At 35.0% G+C, this 21,537-nt stretch overlaps 1 protein-coding gene across 1 annotated transcript; it reads right to left on the bottom strand.

Annotated features, from left to right (window-relative positions):
- Positions 1-17,566: 17,566 nt before the first annotated feature.
- Positions 17,567-21,121, bottom strand: LOC113774264 (raucaffricine-O-beta-D-glucosidase-like). The gene is made up of 13 exons (XM_027318819.1): positions 21,032-21,121; positions 20,794-20,922; positions 20,556-20,631; positions 20,320-20,397; positions 19,881-19,968; positions 19,323-19,456; positions 19,153-19,256; positions 18,926-19,038; positions 18,546-18,763; positions 18,399-18,436; positions 18,158-18,260; positions 17,935-18,046; positions 17,567-17,840 (listed from the first exon to the last, which is right to left on the bottom strand). The coding sequence occupies exons 1-13, from the start codon at positions 21,119-21,121 to the stop codon at positions 17,567-17,569; spliced, it is 1,557 nt and encodes a 518-aa protein (XP_027174620.1).
- Between the last annotated feature and the right edge of the window lie 416 nt (positions 21,122-21,537).

Consider the following 21,537-nt stretch of genomic DNA (forward strand, 5'->3'; position numbering starts at 1 on the left):
AGCGAGCAGTTATTGGACTTCAATCTCATACCATTGCTCCTCCAAAGTTATATCAATTTCACTTCTCAAAAGTTACTTCCATTCTAAATTAACTCAGTTTAGTAACAATTTCAGTTTTCATAAAGTGTCATCCATGAGTAATTCAAATACTTGAAAAAAAAGGAGGTTAAAAAATTATAGTAATTGACTACAAATTCTGTGAATTTTTTTTTCTTTTTTGGACCATCTGGTCTATAGCAACACATGAAGCACGGGTTTATAAAAGTTTCTAATCAAAAAGCTCTGCAGTTATAATAATCTTCTTGGCAATGATAAGGACAATAATTGCCAAGAATAGCACTGAGTTTAGGGCGGCATTTTGGATTTTTGGGGTATGTTTAGAACCATTTTTTACAAATGATTCCAACGGTGGAAAATCAGCTTCTTGAAACATGAAACATGGAATAGGTTGAGAGCTAATTTCCGGTGATTTTGGTAGTAGGGGTTTTTCTGGTTTTGATTCCTTCTGGATTTTGCTTGTTTGTTTTCTTGCTTCCTTATCTAAAATGTTAAGACATTTTTGGTAGTATGGATGCAAGAAGAGATCAGAACAGGTAAGAGGGAAAATGAGGCTGGTAATTTTCCCTCATTTTCCCTCTTACCTGTTCTGATCTCTTGTTGTTTCAGCTTTTCATTGTTTTCTAGTCTTTGGACATACCGATGAGTGAACAACAGCTCTTTGATGGTTTTTGACCAAAGAAAAAGGTCCAAAAACATTGAAAACTATTAAAGGAATTAAGTATCTAGGACATAAAAACGGCTAGCCCACAGAATTTTTTTTTTTTTTTTTTTTGTGTTGTTATGAATTAATGTATGCACTGGTCTATGCGTGTATGTACGGACTAGTCTCTAAGACGTTTAAGTTATGGTTTGAAATATTTTTTCTTTTCTTTTTTAATGGTAAATCCCGTACATAGGAAAAGGGACGGTCTCCCTAAATTTTAATAATATAATAAAATAAAAAACATGAAAGGGACATAAACCTTACTTCAAAAATAAAGTACAAGGAAAATTTTGAAAGAAACCAAAGCGAGAGAAATACTTTTTTTTACAATATTATGAAAATCTAAATACTGAAAGATCAAGTCTCTCAAGCTTTAGCTCTCAAGCAATGATGCAAACTCCGTAAAAATCTTATCCGAGTTATGAGTGAGTCCAGAATTAGACAAAATATCAGCGTCCTATTCGTTTATCTATAGCAATGCTGAATTGAAAGACGAGAAGCAATCAAAGTCCTTAATGTAGCTATTTCCCTCTGAACCATGCAAAATTTCCTTGAAGTATGTTTACAAGCACTTGTGAATCTACTTCTATATGAAAATCAAAGAAACCTCTAGCAACGCAAAGACGGATGACGAAAAGAACCACCTTAACTTCTGACTGCAAACTCATGCACACCCCAAAGTTGTAGGAAAAAATTAAAATAAATTGTCCTTGCTAATCTCATAGCACACCTCCTCCAACAGAGACCCTACGATTTCTCTTAGAGCACCCATCTGTATTTAATTTAAAGGAAGATATAGGTGGAATCCAATGAACCATCTTAACTTTAATCGACTTATGAAACTGAAGAATATAAAAAGAAAAATCTTGCCAAGAATGAGAAGTCTGCAATAATGAACTCAAAAACAATGAAGTATGCCCTTCACATCTTCCCAGATTCAGCTTGCAACAACCTCTCAAGGTAACCTTTAACCCTCATGACAAAAAGAGTTCCCAACTTTCTATAAATTCCAGCATATATAAACTAGAGTAACTTTCAAAAGACAAAATGCTAGATCAGATTGTGTACGAGAAAGCCACCAACTCATTAACGTAACTCTCAATGCACTCTCATTTGAAGAAATACCCAACGGAGATCAAAGAAACTCCAAATCTGAATTGCAAGCTCACCAGTGGAGTTTTGTCATGAAATATTGTTTCATGTTTTGTCAACTAATGAATAATGTCATACGTTATACAGTACAATCCACTTACGATTAATTCTTTAATCCATCTCTAGTGGGTGGGACTTGGATACTTTATTTGTTACTAAAAATAAATAAAGTACAATGGGGAAGGGGACATAAACTAATATTTCTGTTATAAATTTTGAGAATAAAAAATCTCCAAACGGTCCATACTTCTATCTCACCCCCAAGATATGATTGTTGCCTTTTTATTAAACAAAAATGAAAAAAAAATAAAAAAGATTAACTCTTTGAGGCACAGGTCCCTACCAGGATTAGATGATTGTTGGTTGGTACCTTTTAACTAAGATCCTTAAACTGCAGAGAACTCAAACTCAAATATTGAAAAGAACAAGGAAGTTTTAAGGAAGATTTTGATTTGAAAATTTCACTGATATCAATATTAATGAGAGATTAAATTTGAGTGCTATATAACAATATTTAAGGTTTCATCATTGCTCATCTTTAGGTAATGACCTTGGCACTGAATCGAAGGCCGCATGACATGCAAGAGGCATTCTTTAAATTAAATATTAATAGATTGCTGAGGCATTCTTTAGAGCTCACTTTTGCAGGTTAGCCCTGGCTAATTTTGTATATACCATTTGGAGGGTGATAAGTGACTAATTTACGTAATAATTGTATGATATTTTATATTATTTTTAGTCACTTTAGTTATATTATTGGAAGAAAATGAATCATTTTGGCTATAATTGGTGAAAAATACTTTGAAGTGATTAAATGAGGTTTTTATCACTTTTTACTTGGATTTTGTGTATTTTGACAGTTTTGACACATTTTAGTATTTCGGCTATAACTTGAGCTACAATGATCGGATTGGGATGATTCTTGAACCCATTTGAAGATAAGAGATAGATCTACAACTTTGGTGAAGACATCTGAATCCAGTTTGAAGGTTTTCCAGGTCAAAAGGCCGAAGTACAGAGTCAATTGCTATTGGTTGAAACTGGAACAAGGCATGGAGCAGGCAAGGGTATTTCAGTCATATCTCAGCCTACACAGATCCAAATGAGGTGATTCTTGATGCATTAGAAAGATAACTCAAAAGGCTACAACTTTTGTGTTTTATACATGAGCTGGTTCAGCCTCTAACATCAAGAAACTATCGGTTGAAATTGGGCAAAAAAACAGAGCAAGTGATCCACACTCGGATCCACTATTCATCCGAACCCTCGGTTGTTTCTGGGTAAGTGGAACCGAGCTCGGATCCGTATGGATCCGAGGTACTGTAGCAGCTCGGATCACTGTAGCAGCCCAGATTTACTGTAGCAATCCGGCCGGAACTTGGCCGGATTTAGAGCCAGATTTATGGCCGGATTGCGGTCAGAAAAGGCTGCTCTGTACGCGTAAAACTCAATTTCACTCCCACCAACTCACATGTGATGCTATACATGTGAGAAACATTCCCAGTTGTAAAAGGGAGATGTAATCCTCATTTCTTGACCACCTTTCATCATAAAAGAGCCAAATTCATTGCAAGAGGAGAGAGGAGAGATTGGAGTTCATAGCAGAAAATAGAGAGAGATACGGGAGAAGCTTGAAGATGCAGAAATGTAGCTCTTTCATCTCCCTAGTGTTAGTTTAGCTTAGTATAGAGTAGTGTAGCTTTTCCATTCTTGTTTATTATCTAGATTAGGATGAAGATGAAGGATGAAGAAGGCAAGGAAGAAAGCTCATGTGACAAGGGTTGTATTCCTTCCAAATTCTTTATCTTTTGTATTTGATTCCAAGTTTAGTTAATATACAAGTTCTGGATTTTGTGTTTAATATGTGTCTTTAAAGTTTATACCTTGGGTTTGGTTGAACTTTCTATGATTGTGAGTGTTTATTCTTTGGTTATTTGATTGCTATGATTTGAGCAAGTTATTTAGCACTTTGGCTCTTTAAATCATGATTAATCTGGTACCATTAATTGTGATTATCTAAGGTGTTGTTTCTGCAATGAAAATTGAGATTTAACACTAGTTCAAGAAGTGCTAAACATAGGAAGTACACTCACGAAAGTAGAGGTGCATCTATGTGGTTTTTAGTGATTCATTTCATGTAATTTCATTGAAGAAATGAACTTGTAACTAATTTCATAACGAGCAAATTATCCGGTTGGCCATTAAACTTTTGCGATCGTCGAGTTTTGGTCACTCAACTTTTAAAGGTCTGGTTTTGGCCATTAAACTGTATAAAGATGAGACGCGAGACCATTCTGTTACATTTAGCCGTTAAGTACTTTGATCTGTCCGTTAGCGTGGTTTCAAGACAAAAGACAGGGTCTTTTTAGGAAGTTCAAAATAGCACTTCTTCTTCTTTTTGCATAAACCTAAAGAAGGCAAATTCACTCGAGCATAAACCTAAAGAAGGCAAATTCACTCGAGAAACTTAAAGAGAGAAGGAAATGGAAGAAGCCTAGCTTGGAGCACGGAACTTTGGCGATCTGGTCCCAGCGATTGACATAATGCAGTATAACATTTGGAGCTCAAGGCCCATGAACTCGTTCGCATCTGCTACAAGGACTACTTCTCTAGCTTTCAATTTTTTTTCCCTTTTCCAACCACTCGATTCGACCTTTCCATATAGACAGGTCATTGGTCCATTAGCATGGTGGAGAAACCGAGAAATCATTTTTATCCCTGGAAGATGCTATTGCAACCCAAGATGCAGTTTAATCAGAATTGATCGGAAAGGTTCGGAAAAATTCTAATCAGAATTAGATCAAAAAGGTTAAAAGACAAAAATAATTCTAATTCTGGCCAAATCCTTCATGTCTATTCTTCCTGAATTATCCTAATTTTCGACAAGCATTTTCCAGATAGGAAACTGATTTCAAGCTTTATCCACGCCCATCCTTGCACCGGCAGCCACATCCAAAGTCCAGATGGAAGAAACAGAGTGGAAAAAGCAGATGCAGAAACTTAACTTTGAAACTTGTACACATTTTTTTCCCAGCCCACAGTAAAAAGGTACAGGTGTATGCCGTAATAATCCAAGTGGGCACCGCTCAATCTTCAGATCTATCTGCCATTGTAGATTATGCTGCAAAGCTCCCATAACAATTTGATTTAAATGATGTGTCACCCCACAAAGGTTTTGACGCAAGGTATAAAGTTACCCCTCTGGCTTTCAAAGTAGAACGACTTCTCCGGGATGGCGGTCTTGGCATTTGCAGGTGCAGCGAAGAATTTGACGCTCGGAAATCCACTGGTGGCGTTGGAGGAGTGATGCCTGCGGTGGATGAAAAGGGTCTGACGAAGATTTGAGGAGGGGAGGAAGAAAAGCGACAATTTTTGAGAGAAGCATTGAATGCTACCATGAACTTCCTAAAAAGACCCTGTCTTTTGTCTTGGAAACCACGCTAACGGACAGATCAAAGAACTTAACGACTAAATGCAACAGAATGGTCTCTCGTCTCATCTTTATACAGTTTAGTGGCCAAAACCAGACCTTTAAAAGTTGAGTGACCAAAACTCAACGATCACAAAAGTTTAATGGCCAACCGGATAATTTGCTCATTTCATAACCATGAGAATAGGTATGGATTAGTTATAAGTATAATTGATTCACTACGAAAGTAGGATTCAAGTGCATTAGGAAATTACACCATAACTAGCCTAGATGTAGTAATTAATGATCCAAATATAGCACTTGCATGAGTAGTTAGGGATACCACAACCTAAGGAGCTTTCATTTGTTATTTTCTTGTATAATTTCAGTAGGTTTTAATTTGTTATAATTCATTGATAGTCTAAATAATAGAGAAACTTTAGTAGTACCGGTAATTGCAATCTTCCTTGTGGGATCGACCCTTAATACCCTATACTCGCTCACGATTCGTATACTTGCGATAAATCGCGTGTGGGGTATTTAGGAGTTTATAAATGTAAAACTTGATTAGAATGAGCTTAATTGTATATGTATACTCCGCGCACGTCAGAGGGCAAGAAATCCGTTGATATCGAGATTTTTTTTGCTTAAGTGAGAAATATTAAATCCAAGATCTCGTACTTATAATTTCTTTCATCTTATCATCCAACCCAACCCTTTACCAATATCAACTGAGTCAAATGAGATGCTACAGAAATTGTTCAGAGGATTATATCTGAGGTCCGGGCAAAGGAAGGGGGTTAAAGGAGTAAAGAAAAATGGAAACTGCCTATATCTTGGGATCTAGATCCAACCTTTTTTAAATAGCATATTCTATTTAGTTAGTAGGACTGTGTAGTCTGTGTACTTTCTTTTCTATCTTATTGTGTTTTTCCCTTGTAGGGGCGTGCTTTTGGTGTACACCAATTGGTGAGCAAATTTTATAAGTCAATAAAAGTAGCAAGGTCATCTTAAAAAAATAAGTAAATATATAAATAAATATATATATATATATATACTCTACTTGGGACCAAACATCCCACGAAGAAATTCAAACTAATGAGTGACAAACATCATCAAATCAGAATCAAACTAATTGGGAGTGGATACCCAAGGAATCATCTTCAAACTGGATACCCGAGGAATCATCTTCAAACTGAATACCTGCGGAATCTACTTCAAACTGGGTACCCAATGAAACAATCTCAAATCAATTCCAAGCAATTGATGAGACTTCAACAATAAACTGGATTCAGGAAACTGAAGAAGAAGAAAATCCATTCCTAATTCCTGAAGACCCTACTACTCAATCCTTTCAAATCAAACTCAGAGACGATGCATTCTCACGGGGAAGTGTCAAGTCCTTCTCTTGTCAAAGGTTTAGCTGCAATTTGTACTAATCCAAAATGAATATAATTGTATTTTTCTTTATGTTTTTCTATTGTTCTTTTGGATAGTAGTTTGATTTCTTCATGATCAGCATCTAAAGCTATAGTTTGTTCTACTGTTTTAATTGTATAATCTGAAGTAGAAAACATCCACTTTCTGTCTTTTTCATAAATATCAGTTTGTGTATATTTAGGGATTTCCCAATTGTCTATGATACATACAAAGGATGGTTCTCAACAAGTATTTACTTGAGAAACGAGGAGTAAATACACGACACTACAAACAATGGATCAAAGAAGCATTAGAAGAATTATCAGCAATGATTTGCTGAACAAATGCTTCTAGAAACATTCAGGCTGGCACAATCAGAACAAAAATTCAGAAAAAATTATTTTTTCTGTAGCACCGGAGGTACTGGATCAGACGGGACGAGGGGTTAGCTCCTTAAACCAGAAACAAGTAAATAACAGAGGAGGAAAGCATAAAAGTTAGGAAGTGGGTCGCAGCCGGACTGCCACTAGTTAGTATAGGCGGTTAGACCAGCCATGTATAAACAGAATATAAATAATATTTAAAGACAAGTTAGAATGTTAGATCAGGCGGTATAACCGACCATTGATTGTTAGTATAACAAAAACAAGTAAATGAATATGAATGTAGGTGGCTCAGCCAACCATTTGATTGAATTAGAATACAAGAATATAAAAGAAAACTTACAAGGATATGAAGCTTGGACAAGCTCCTTTGTTTGATCCTAAAAACTAAAATATAAAAACTAAGAACTTGTTTGTAGAGAGAGGGAGGAGGATTCTTCAAGCTAGAGAGAGAAGTAGCTTTGAAGAATTCTCCTCCCTCTCTCTACAAACAAGTTCTTAGTTTTTATATTTTAGTTTTTAGGATCAAACAAAGGAGCTTGTCCAAGCTTCATATCCTTGTAAGTTTTCTGTTATATTCTTGTATTCTAATTCAATCAAATGGTTGGCTGAACCACCTACATTCATATTCATTTACTTGTTTTTGTTATACTAACAATCAATGGTCGGTTATACCGCCTGATCTAACATTCTAACTTGTCTTTAAATATTCTTTATATTCTGTTTATACATGGCTGGTCTAACCGCCTATACTAACTAGTGGCAGTCCGGCTGCGACCCACTTCCTAACTTTTATGCTTTCCTCCTCTGTTATTTACTTGTTCCTGGTTTAAGGGGCTAACCCCTCGTCTCGTCTGGTATCAGAGCCAGAGGGGGAAGTGGGGAGATGGCTATCTTTCTTTACTTATTATGATGTTGTTAGTGTAGATCTACAAGTTTATATCTTCCTGATGAGATTTATTTACTTCGTGATTACCATCTTTCTTATTTATGCTATTGATAGTGTAGATCTACAAGTTTAGATCTTATTAGATGAGACTGGTTAACTTCGTGATTACCATCTAATGTATTCAAGCTTATTATAATTTTGATAGTTCTGATTTCATGACTTTGGATCTGATTGAATGGCATGGATCCAGTAAGTGCCAACGTCCGGTCCAGGTAAGACCATGGGATTTGGCTCTGTAGAGGCGTTGAGGTTCTTGGGACGTACTCCAAGACGGGGAAGTGTCACAAGATCAGATCCAGGGAAAATGGGTTTTTACTATCAATCTTATGATTTTGTTTGGAAATATGGTCGTCATGTATAGTTAATCTTTCTCAAAAGATTTAGATCTATTCTCGTAGGTTTATTTTTACTATCTTTAATATGATGGAAATATGGTCGTCATGCATAGTTAATTCTTCTCAAAAGGCTAGATCTTTTCTTGTAGGTTTCACACTATCCTTTATAATCTGATTAAGAAAAATGGTTTATCCTCCATGGATCCCGAAGGATTCTGTGCCAAAGGGAAGAGGATTATAAGTTTTCAAAATCATTTAAGTGTTTGTTTATTTTTTTATTTTCTTATTTTAATTTTTAATGACTTCTCCAGTTAAAGCTTATTTCATAAATTCTAGTTCTTCTTCAAACAATAGATCTTTGAATAAACTTCAAACTAGAATTGCTCAAATTGAGCAGTCAATTCTTATTCAAAGAAAACTTGAAAACAACCCTTCTGAATTCCAGATTAATGAACAACACATTAAATCTGAATTCTTTGCAAACCACAACCATTTTAAAAGAAAACAATTTTTTGACAGATATAAGGGAGAAGCCCGAAAAAATATTCAAGAAAACTTTTATGACTTTTTGACAAAAACAAAACAAAATATTCATTTCTTTGACTGGTATGAGTCTCAAACAACTAAAGAGTCTGCACCAGAACTCAAAAATCCAGTTCAAAACCTTTCAAAACCTGCATCCTCTATACCTCAGGGTTCTACTTTAGAACCCGTAAATCCAATTCAAACTAAGCCAAAAGTCATAGATCTATCCATAGATCTGTTTCAAACAACCCAGACACTACAATCCTCTCATAAACTCTCAGAATCCATAGATCCATCAAAATCTATTCATATAAACCCAATAGATTTACCAAACCAAGAGTCTATTGAAATTACAAAACTTTTTGTTTCTTGTCAAACTATAGTTAATTCTGTCAATACCTCTAGTTTTGATGTTAAGAAAGACATAGGAAATTCCTTAGCTCTAGGATATTCCTCAATAAATGTCTTGTCTAAAACTCAACCTAGTATCAAACCTATATCTGATAGAAATGTTCAAACAAATATTGATTCCTCCAAAACAATAGTTATTAGAAATTTACCAACAAATATTATTTCTTTTAAACAAGAAGACCAGTTAGTTGAAACCCAGTCAACTAAGGATAATTCAAAATTCTTTACAAATATTTATTTCAAACTTATTCCGTGATTTTAATATCCCTTCCGATAATGAACATATTTCTCGAAAAAATTTAAAAGAAATTCCTGCAAACAATAATCAGGGAAAAATTCCTAAATTTTCTATATATTCTTTCATAACTTACAAACAGTTGCAGCTTGATAAGCTAAAGGTACTTAATATCGAGTACCCAAACCTCAAGGTGGAATCATGTACAGAGGAAACATGGTTATCCAGCAAATACAAGGGACAAACTGAGGAGACATGGATCTTCAACAAATTAAAGGGACAACCTCATATACAATGAGTATCTGGAAAATCAAATCAGACAAATCTGGCTAGATCTCGAATCAATATTCCAAGATCTATCAGATCCAGCAAATGGAGTCAGAAAATCCAGAAATTCAAGAAGAAATACATCCAGCCTTTATATTCTTGGAAGAATAGAATTGATCATCCTTCTATTCAAACAAGAAATAAATGGCAAGCTATCAGACACATCCGGTGGAAAAATAGACGTATCGGGGAAAAAACTCAGACAAGATCTTCTCTGAACAAATCAGTCACCAAACAAGAGATTCTGGCAGAATCTGCTTCAACAAAATTGGTCATTCATGAAATTGAAATCAGGATTGACCAAGAAGCAGCCTATATCCATGCCAAGAAGATTCTTACAATCTATCCAGAAAAATACCTTTTCAAACTTTTTACCCAATTCATCCCAAAAACTCCTACTCCAAAAACCTATTTCTCAAACTTACTTTTCAAACCTTTAGAAGACCAAAAGCTTTGGATTGAACAATACTTTCCAATTCCTTTACCCAAACAAGAGTTCGAAATTCGAAGAACTTCTTTGATCAATACCATACAAAACTTCCAAGGGTCTTCTACCCTGAATAAATCATATTCAAACCCTTTTTTACAAAATTATACTTTCAACCGAAAAAACATCCAAAAACTATACCACCCTCAAATGATTCATTCTGATACTTTCAGAATAAAGTCTAATATCCTTCAACATTCATACAATAAGGAAGACATCTATGAATGGAGCATAGATGAAATGATCAGATGCAATCCTCCTATGACATCTCAACAGATGACAACCACAGCTATGTTTAATCAAACATTACATGGCTGCAATCAACTGATTGCTCAGGTCCTATTCATAGGATTTATTGGGCAATCCAAAAGATGGTGGGAAGAACATCTCATCATTGAAGACAAAAATATTATTCACGATATTCTAGTCACAACCAACGGGGATGAATCTGATCTACAAGATGGGAACATCCTGCCAGAAACAATGTTATTCAATATCAATTCTGATGATGATTCTGGAGTTGTCCAGGGGGATTCATCAAAACTATTCCCAAGCTCCAGAAGATATCAATACATATTCCTGATGAAATCAGACAGAGACAAAATTCACAACAGAGATTTCTTCAAAGGCCTTCTTGAATTCCAATACAAGAAGATTAAGTCTTGGGAAGAAACAACTTGTGAACAGAACCAACAAACAGGCTGGTTTCCCAGACAACCTGCAGAAGAACAGTCCCAAGAGAGAAATCTTGGATCCTTTTACAAATAGTTTGGGCCATTAAACTACCATACAAGGCCCAATAAACAACCCAAACCTATGAGTTTCAAAACCTTCTTTCCTTCTACAAAACAGCTAGCCCTGTCTATTTTCAAAATCCATCTACTCAGATACACAATCCAACATTTCCAATACAACTAAAAATTCAATATTTTGAGACTAGCAGCCCAATCATCAAATCCTCTAATCGAATCAGATATCAAATCTGAACGAAAGGAAGATTATGACAAATCTGTTTCAACATCTTCTTTCCCAATCATCAGTGATGAAGAAGAAAAGGAAGGACAAATGATAGCCAAAAATCAGAACCTTCTTTTCAACATCATTGAAGATATCCTTGAAACAAGACAACCATACTTAAACCAAATTTCGGATCCCTCAAAAGGTCCTCTCTTTGACATTCTAGGAAAAATCCCTGGACAAAATTCTTGTATACCAAAAACTCATGGTATCCAGGAAAATCTTGACAGATATCCTATTCAACCTATGACCTTACAAAAAGAAACCATTAACCCTGAGAACCTGAATAACAATTCTCAGTTATTTCAGGAATATTCGATCCAAATACGATCACTAATTATTGGTAATTATGTAATCGAAACAAAAGCCCTAGTTGATACAGGGTCAGACCAAAACTATATTCCTGAAAACCTTATTCCAATCCAAACTCCTCATAAAAACCAATTCTCAAATACCTTCTTTTTGACTAACCATATCATTTTAGAAACATCATCTCTCAACCAATTGACTCCTTTTCAAATTATCTATAAAGAGATAATATCCCAACTTTTTAAACTAACTAATTCTTTGTGCAGAAACATGGCAGGTGAAGGAAGTTCATCATCATACAATTCAAAAGAGAAAAATACTCTCTTTGATGGATACTCTACTTGGGACCAAACATCCCACGAAGAAATTCAAACTAATGAGTGCCAAACATCATCAAATCAGAATCAAACTAATTAGGAGTGGATACCCAAGAAATCATCTTCAAACTGGATACCCGAGGAATCATCTTCAAACTGGATACCTGCGAAATCTCCTTCAAACTGGGTACCCAATGAAACAATCTCAAATCAATTCCAAGCAATTGATGAGACTTCAACAATAAACTGGATTCAGGAAACAGAAGAAGAAGAAAATCCATTCCTAATTCCTGAAGACCCTACTACTCAATCCTTTCAAATCAAACTCAGAGACGATGCATTCTCACGCCTTTGGACAGAATATCACTACTTGGAAAACGAGCACAAAGAATCCTGAATCAGAAACTTTGATAGTATATTCTTTAACCAAGACACTGGTGAAAGAATTCCTATCTATCATATACACAAATACAATCACGTTGGAGTAAGAGAATCAAATTACTCCATACAAACTTTGAAGGAACAATGTTTCATGCAGAGAAGATACATACAAAGGATGGTTCTCAACAAGTATTTACTTGAGAAACGAGGAGTAAATACACGACACTACAAACAATGGATCAAAGAAGCATTAGAAGAATTATCAGCAATGATTTGCTGAACAAATGCTTCTAGAAACATTCAGGCTGGCACAATCAGAACAAAAATTCAGAAAAATTTTTTTTACTGTAGCACCGGAAGTACTGTAGCAGTCCAGCAAGTTACTGTGCATGCACGGCAACAAAAGACAAACAATGCACTGTAGTGCGCACTGTAGCAAAACACTGTAGCGGGTACTGTAGCACTACGAAAAAATTGCTATAAATACCCCTCAAACCCAACACATTCCACACACCATTCTAACACCAATTCTTCAAAGCTACTTCTCTCTCTAGTTTGAAGAATCCTCCTCCCTCTTTCTATAAACAAGTTTTTTAGTTTTTATATTTTAGTTTTTAGGATCGAACAAAGGAGCTTGTCCAAGCTTCATATCCTTGTAAGTTTTCTTTTATATTCTTGTATTCTAATTCAATCAAATGGTTGGCTGGGCCACCTACATTCATATTCATTTACTTGTTTTTATTTGTTTTGATTATACTAACCATATATGGCTGGTTATACCTCCTGAACTAACATTCTAACTTGTCTTTAAATATTCTTTATATTTTGTTTATACATGGCTGGTCTAACCGCCTATACTAACTAGTGGCAGTCCGGCTGCAACCCACTTCCTAACTTTCATGCTTTCCTTCTCTATTCTTTTATTATTTCTGGTTTAAGGGGTTAACCCCTCGTCCCGTCTGAAGACAGAATATCACTACTTGGAAAACGAGCACAAAGAATCCTGAATCAGAAACTTTGATAGTATATTCTTTAACCAAGACACCGGTGAAAGAATTCCTATCTATCATATACACAAATACAATCACGTTGGAGTAAGAGAATCAAACTACTCCATACAAACTTTGAAGGAACAATGCTTCATGCAGAGAAGATACATACAAAGGATGGTTCTCAACAAGTATTTACTTGAGAAACGAGGAGTAAATACACGACACTACAAACAATGGATCAAAGAAGCATTAGAAGAATTATCAGCAATGATTTGCTGAACAAATGCTTCTAGGGACATTCAAACTGGCTCAATCGGAATAAAATTCAGAAAAAATGGTTTTACTGTAGCGGTCCGGCAGGTTACTGTGCATGCACGGCAACAAAAGACAAACAATGCACTACGAAAATTTTGTTATAAATACCCCTCAAACCCAACACCATTCTAACACCAATTCTTCAAGGCTACTTCTCTCTCTAGCTTGAAGAATCCCCCTCCCTCTCTCTACAAACAAGTTTCTTAGTTTTATATTTCTAGTTTTAGGATCAAACAAAGGAGTTTGTCCAAGTTTCATATCCTTGTAAGTTTTCTTTTTATTTTCTTGTATTCCAATTCAATCAAATGGTCGGTTAAGCCGCCTTATATCCATTTAATTCTTATTTTTTGTTTTTACATTCCATTTTACTAACAATCAATGGTCGGTTATACCGCCTAAGCTAACTTACTAACCTTTACATTCTGTTATTATTCATCCCTGTTGGTTGTGACTAGAATATCGTGAATAATATTTTAGTCTTCAATGATGAGATGTTCTTCCCACCATCTTTTGGATTGCCCAATAAATCCTATGAATAGGACATGAGCAATCAGTTGATTGCAGCCATATAATGTTTGATTAAACATAGCTGTGGTTGTCATCTGTTGAGATGTCATAGGAGGATTGCATCTAATCATTTCATCTATGCTCCATTCATAGATGTCTTCCTTATTGTATGAATGTTGAAGGATATTAAACTTTATTCTGAAAGTATCAGAATGAATCATTTGAGGGTGGTATAGTTTTTGGATGTTTTTTCGGTTGAAAGCATAATTTTGTAAAAAAGGGTTTGAATATGATTTATTCAGGGTAGAAGACCCTTAGAAGTTTTGTATGGTATTGATCAAAGAAGTTCTTCGAATTTCGAACTCTTGTTTGGGTAAAGGAATTGGAAAGTATTGTTCAATCCAAAGCTTTTGGTCTTCTAAAGGTTTGAAAAGTAAGTTTGAGAAATAGGTTTTTGGAGTAGGAGTTTTTGGGATGAATTGGGTAAAAAGTTTGAAAAGGTATTTTTCTGGATAGATTGTAAGAATCTTCTTGGCATGGATATAGGCTGCTTCTTGGTCAATCCTGATTTCAATTTCATGAATGACCAATTTTGTTGAAGCAGATTCTGCCAGAATCTCTTGTTTGGTGACTGATTTGTTCAGAGAAGATCTTGTCTGAGTTTTTTCCCCGATACGTCTATTTTTCCACCGGATGTGTCTGATAGCTTGCCATTTATTTCTTGTTTGAATAGAAGGATGATCAATTCTATTCTTCCAAGAATATAAAGGCTGGATGTATTTCTTCTTGAATTTCTGGATTTTCTGACTCCATTTGCTGGATCTGATAGATCTTGGAATATTGATTCGAGATCTAGCCAGATTTGTCTGATTTGATTTTCCAGATACTCATTGTATATGAGGTTGTCCCTTTAATTTGTTGAAGATCCATGTCTCCTCAGTTTGTCCCTTGTATTTGCTGGATAACCATGTTTCCTCTGTACATGATTCCACCTTGAGGTTTGGGTACTCGATATTAAGTACCTTTAGCTTATCAAGCTGCAACTGTTTGTAAGTTATGAAAGAATATATAGAAAATTTAGGAATTTTTCCCTGATTATTGTTTGCAGGAATTTCTTTTAAATTTTTTCGAGAAATATGTTCATTATCGGAAGGGATATTAAAATCACGGAATAAGTTTGAAATAAATATTGTAAAGAATTTTGAATTATATCCTTAGTTGACTGGGTTTCAACTAACTGGTCTTCTTGTTTAAAAGAAATAATATTTGTTTTGAAGGAATCAATATTTGTTTGAACATTTCTATCAGATATAGGTTTGATACTAGGTTGAGTTTTAGACAAGACATTTATTGAGGAATATCCTAGAACTAAGGAATTTCCTATGTCTTTCTTAACATCAAAACTACAGGTATTGACAGAATTAACTATAGTTTGACAAGAAACAAAAAGTTTTGTAATTTCAATAGACTCTTGGTTTGGTAAATCTATTGGGTTTATATGAATAGATTTTGATGGATCTATGGATTCTGAGAGTTTATGAGAGGATTGTAGTGTCTGGGTTGTTTGAAACAGATCTATGGATAGATCTATGACTTTTGGCTTAGTTTGAATTGGATTTACGGGTTCTAAAGTAGAACCCTGAGGTATAGAGGATGCAGGTTTTGAAAGGTTTTGAACTGGATTTTTGAGTTCTGGTGCAGACTCTTTAGTTGTTTGAGACTCATACCAGTCAAAGAAATGAATATTTTGTTTTGTTTTTGTCAAAAAGTCATAAAAGTTTTCTTGAATATTTTTTCGGGCTTCTCCCTTATATCTGTCAAAAAATTGTTTTCTTTTAAAATGGTTGTGGTTTGCAAAGAATTCAGATTTAATGTGTTGTTCATTAATCTGGAATTCAGAAGGGTTGTTTTCAAGTTTTCTTTGAATAAGAATTGACTGCTCAATTTGAGCAATTCTAGTTTGAAGTTTATTCAAAGATCTATTGTTTGAAGAAGAACTAGAATTTATGAAATAAGCTTTAACTGGAGAAGTCATTAAAAATTAAAATAAGAAAATAAATAAAATAAACAAACACTTAAATGATTTTGAAAACTTATAATCCTCTTCCCTTTGGCACAGAATCCTTCGGGATCCATGGAGGATAAACCATTTTTCTTAATCAGATTATAAAGGATAGTGTGAAACCTACAAGAAAAGATCTAGCCTTTTGAAAAGAATTAACTATGCATGACGACCATATTTCCATCATATTAAAGATAGTAAAAATAAACCTACGAGAATAGATCTAAATCTTTTGAGAAAGATTAACTATACATGACGACCATATTTCCAAACAAAATCATAAGATTGATAGTAAAAACCCATTTTCCCTGGATCTGATCTTGTGACACTTCCCCGTCTTGGAGTACATCCCAAGAACCTCAACGCCCCTACAGAGCCAAATCCCATGGTCTTACCTGGACCGGACGTTGGCACTTACTGGATCCATGCCATTCAATCAGATCCAAAGTCATGAAATCAGAACTATCAAAATTATAATAAACTTGAATACATTAGATGGTAATCACGAAGTTAACCAGTCTCATCTAATAAGATCTAAACTTGTAGATCTACACTATCAGTAGCATAAATAAGAAAGATGGTAATCACGAAGTTAATAAATTTCATCAGGAAGATATAAACTTGTAGATCTACACTACCAACATCATAATAAGTAAAGAAATATAGCCATCTCCCCACTTCCCCCTTTGGCTCTGATACCAGACGGGACGAGGGGTTAGCCCCTTAAACCAGGAACAAGTAAAGAATAGAGGAGGAAAGCATAAAAATTAGGAAAACATAAATATATATATATAAATATATATATATATATATATATATATATATATATATATATATATATATATATATAAAGCGTTGTGAAGGGCAAACTGACAACTAGGATACATGTCAAGGGAAATAAGGACCTTTTTGCTGTAAACTTGCGTGACGTAAAATGTGAGAAAACATTTCTTTGGGGAGTTCATTTCATCGTTCCTTGTATGTTTCAAAAAAAACCCGGAATATATTTGGGATCCTAAATCGGAAACAAAGAAACCGATAGCTTAATAAATCAAGATTTGGCAGCAAGTAAAATAAATAGTGTAACACTTTTTTTTTAAAAAAAAAAAGTAAATTAGCAACCATAGTGATAAATTACAAGTCATTATCTTTTGCATCTGCTATCCCAAAAGCAAGCCTAATTTAAGCAGTTATTCAAACATTAAAATCATTGAACTAATTCTGGAAAAAAATAAAAAATATTTGTATCTTGCGACAAGTTCGAAAACTGGTCAAGTTTTGAGGATCTTCTTCTTAGGGTTTTCTTGATCAGCTAATCCTGCATTTTGAAGTGCCCTTTTGGTTGTCTCTGTTGGAGATGGATCATTGACAGCATTGCGCTTAGCGAGGAATTTCATGAACCATAAAGCTGACTCCTTTGGATATCTTGCATTTTTATTTTTGAAGTTTACATGAATAATCCCGAAACGAGCTGTATAGCCCTCGGACCATTCAAAGTTGTCGAGCAATGACCATATAAAGTAACCTTTGACATTAACTTTATCCCTGCAAAGTGCAAATCACAAAAATCCTAAGTTTAAAGTATGCACACAAGTAAGTCCAAATCTGGAATACCAAGTCACATATCTTGGAAACTTACACATCCACAGCTTGTTTTACATACGCCAGATGATCATGATGATATTTGATCCTTGTCTTATCAATACGAGCTTTTGATACAGTAAGACCTGGATCATTTTCCTCATCAACACCTATCAAACAATGCAAATAAAGTTTGTCAGTTTTCCACATAATATTCATATTTCTTGCTATTCATGTTGTTTTTAAATTGATGAAAAAGCTAAAACTCTCTCATTAATTACCATTTTCAGTAATGAAAATAAGCGGACTGTTGTAATGTGTTTTGACGTATTGTAAGAGCTTGTAAATCCCAAGAGGATAAATGTATAGCCATTTAGAGGCAGCCTGAAATTAGATCATGTAAAACTGGTTAGTTGCTCAGCATTAATAATTAAATGTCAAAATTTTTTTAAATAAACCAAAGATTGACCAATCTTTTCAACTAGGAATGCGTGGACACTTACGAAATTAGCGATATCTTACCCTTGGGCCAATGTCTGTTTTGCCATCAGGACCTACCGCTGTAAAGATTTTAGCAAAGAAAGAAAAGTCAGGGCCAGATTATGGGAAACGAAGGAAAAATAGAGTAGGAAGAAAGAGATCAATGACTAGAGAATTCCATGAACTTACTTTGAGTCTTAACTTGTTGATCAGTGGCATAGCTTAAAAGTTCACTTTTGGTCCCGGATGCATCACTAGCATATATAGCAGTATAATAATTCAATCCAAGAAAATCAAAAGACCCTTTCAAATTTTGGCTCTCTTCTTCTGAAAATTTTGGAAGGCGTGACTTCACAATATCCCTCATCCTTTTTGGATAGTCACCATAGGTTATTGGTGACATAAACCTGCATATGAAGGAAGCATTAGACAATCAGAAGCAACTAAAGTTTTATGTTGAATCAAAGCTCTAACTGATTTGTATTAGATCAATAATATCATAAATTTGTTTTTGCCTTCAATTGGCTATAGATTGCATATTGAAACAAATGATTGTGGCATGAATATACCATCCGAACATAAAATCAACCGCCCGCTCAACCGCTTCCTTGTCCTGTGGAGTATCATTAAGAGGTTCCCACCATTGTGACACTAGGGTTATTCCTATCTTCCCTTGTTGACCCTGCAAAAATATTATAACTGAACATTGATATCGAACATTTTTTGGGACTTAATATGTAACTTACATATCAAATTATTTTGCAATCTTAGAATTTCATCTAGATAGATAGCCTACCTTAAAGTATTTGCGGTACACTTTTACAGCTTCAGCGTGAGCAAGTAGCAAATGGTGTGCTACCACGTATGGCTCTGTGCCAGGATTACCATCCACAGGAATGCCTGAAAATAGATGGTTGCATCTGTGTCCAGTATTGCCTTCTTTGATATGTTCTGCTGTGGATACACCCCTACCGGGTGCATGGCCACGAGTGGTGTAGCCACTATAGGCAAAAGTCCACGGCTCATTCAATGTCATCCAATGTTTCACACGATCACCGAATTCCCAAAAACATAGCTCAGCAAATTCTCGAAAGTCATCCCTGTTAGATGGAGTAGACTTATCAGATTGTGCCAAATAAAACATATTTATTTGCAAACATATTTTAACCTTCCTTGATCTAATGGACAAATGACGGACTGACATCGCTTATTCGTAGCTCTGACTAGACTTTCCAGACATATTATATTTCAGAGCTGCCCTGATCAACATTTTAAATACTCTGTTTCCTGAGTAAAATACTTTAGATAACAATGACATGCCTAATGAAATAGGACGCAAGGGAACTGGTGATAGATGATAGAGGAGTAAGTGTATCATTATCCAGAAAGAAATTTTTAGTCTGGATTCCGAAGCAGGTAGATATGAAACTTCCTACTCCCTTGTCATTTTTCATGTATTTAATATGAAGCAATATGGTATTAAATAGTTGATAAAATAGTGAAGGACTGGATTACACCACTTACACTATCCTTCGACAGAGGAAACCGCCGTATTCATCTTCCAGAGTTTGTGGTACATCCCAATGGAAAAGAGTCACGAAAGGCTTGATACCTGTAATAGTGTTCATATTGCATGTCATTAACTCCACAAAAACAATTCTTATGATACGGCATATGGAAAAGAATGTAAAAAAAATAAAAATAAAAAAACGTTAAATGAGCCCGATTGGATGCTTAATTCACTAAGACGACATAATTTCAACTTTTTTTTAATGACAAAACTTACAATGACTTTCGTACAAAACATACTCTTTGTTTGTGTACATAGAGCCATAACAAAATTGTAGTATTAGAAATGCCTTTTCATTCAATATGTCCCATCTTTATTAGTTAAGCATCCTTGGGAGCTCTTTTTACTAGTTTTCCTCAAATGTTAAATGAAGAACTACAGCAAAGAATTTACCATTAGCTAGGAGCTCATCAACAAGATCGTTGTAGTACCGGATTCCTTCTTTGTTCACACCAGCACTTAGTCTTCCGCCTGTTATTTCAGTTTGGATCAGAGGCTTGTTATTCAAGTGCTTGTTTATGGTTGAAAGTATAACATGTGTGCCTTAAATTTAATCCTTGTATATTTGCATGATGATATTTCAAATGTTCATTTTTTTCTTGTTTGTCCATTGAATTCTTCTTGCTTACCAGGCAGTACTCTGGGCCAGGAGATTGAAAATCGGTATGCATCTAAGCCAATTTTCTTCATCATTTGGACATCTTCCTGCAATATTGAAAAGCTTGAATATTAGTAGCACTAAATGGTCGTGCCCATTTTTCACTCAAATTTAATATTCAACTATTCATGCATCCTTTAATTTGTATAAGTTTCTCATTTTAGTAATCATATACAGATCACGGTACTTTACAAGTTGAAAAGCTTTACCTTGTAACGATGATATTGATCAATAGCCACATTTCCATTACTTCCATCGACCACTTTATCAGGTCTTTGTTCAGTAAATTTATCCCATATACTAGGGCCTCTGCCACCTTCTTCGGCTGCACCTTCCATCTATCACCCAGAAAAAGGGAGGGAAAAAAAAGAACAAACAAGAAAACATTCATATTTAACCAATCCAAGACTTGAAATCATCCCCAGAATTAAGAAGACTAATATTTACCTGGTAAGCAGACGATGCACTTCCAAAAATGAAGTCCTCTCCGAAATCAGCACGGCTGAGCTCACTTGTGATATTGCCATTTGCTGCCATTTCTTGAACCTACTGTTTCTTGGGATTGATTTCTGATGACTATAGGATTGAAGATGATTTGAAATATGTTTTGTTGAATAAGTTCTCTTATAGAATATATCTGGGTTGTGGTACTAAAGCCATGGTTTTACGTGTAGATGTTGCATGGGTTGATTTTTATTCTTTGTTCTCCTCCTGAATTGGTAAACAGGCGTCAACGAGTTGGAAAAGGTAGCTCCTAGACTTTGAACGGGTAAAATAACATCCTTCCTTAAATCACCACTCTCCTCTACAAATTTGCAAGACGTTTTGTATTACCAAGGACGAAATCAGGGGGCGGATAGTGGCGGCCCCCCACCCAGCCAAACAAAAAAAAAAGAAAAACAAATCCCTTATATATCGCACGAGTCCACAAGAGTTAGTATTTTCTAAGTAGA

The sequence above is a fragment of the Coffea eugenioides genome, chromosome 6 (assembly GCF_003713205.1).
Source record: "Coffea eugenioides isolate CCC68of chromosome 6, Ceug_1.0, whole genome shotgun sequence".
Classification (NCBI taxonomy): domain Eukaryota; kingdom Viridiplantae; phylum Streptophyta; class Magnoliopsida; order Gentianales; family Rubiaceae; genus Coffea; species Coffea eugenioides.

What these genes read in the sequence shown, in the direction of transcription:
- LOC113774264 (XM_027318819.1), bottom strand. Translation starts at nt 21,121, where the DNA reads ATGGCAGCAAATGGCAATATCACAAGTGAGCTCAGCCGTGCTGATTTC. An exon ending in TCAACAAGTTAAGACTCAAA is followed by an intron (nt 18,437 to 18,545) that starts GTAAGTTCATGG and finishes AAATCTTTACAG; the next exon opens with CGGTAGGTCCTGATGGCAAA. An exon ending in AAACAGACATTGGCCCAAGG is followed by an intron (nt 18,261 to 18,398) that starts GTAAGATATCGC and finishes ATCTAATTTCAG; the next exon opens with GCTGCCTCTAAATGGCTATA.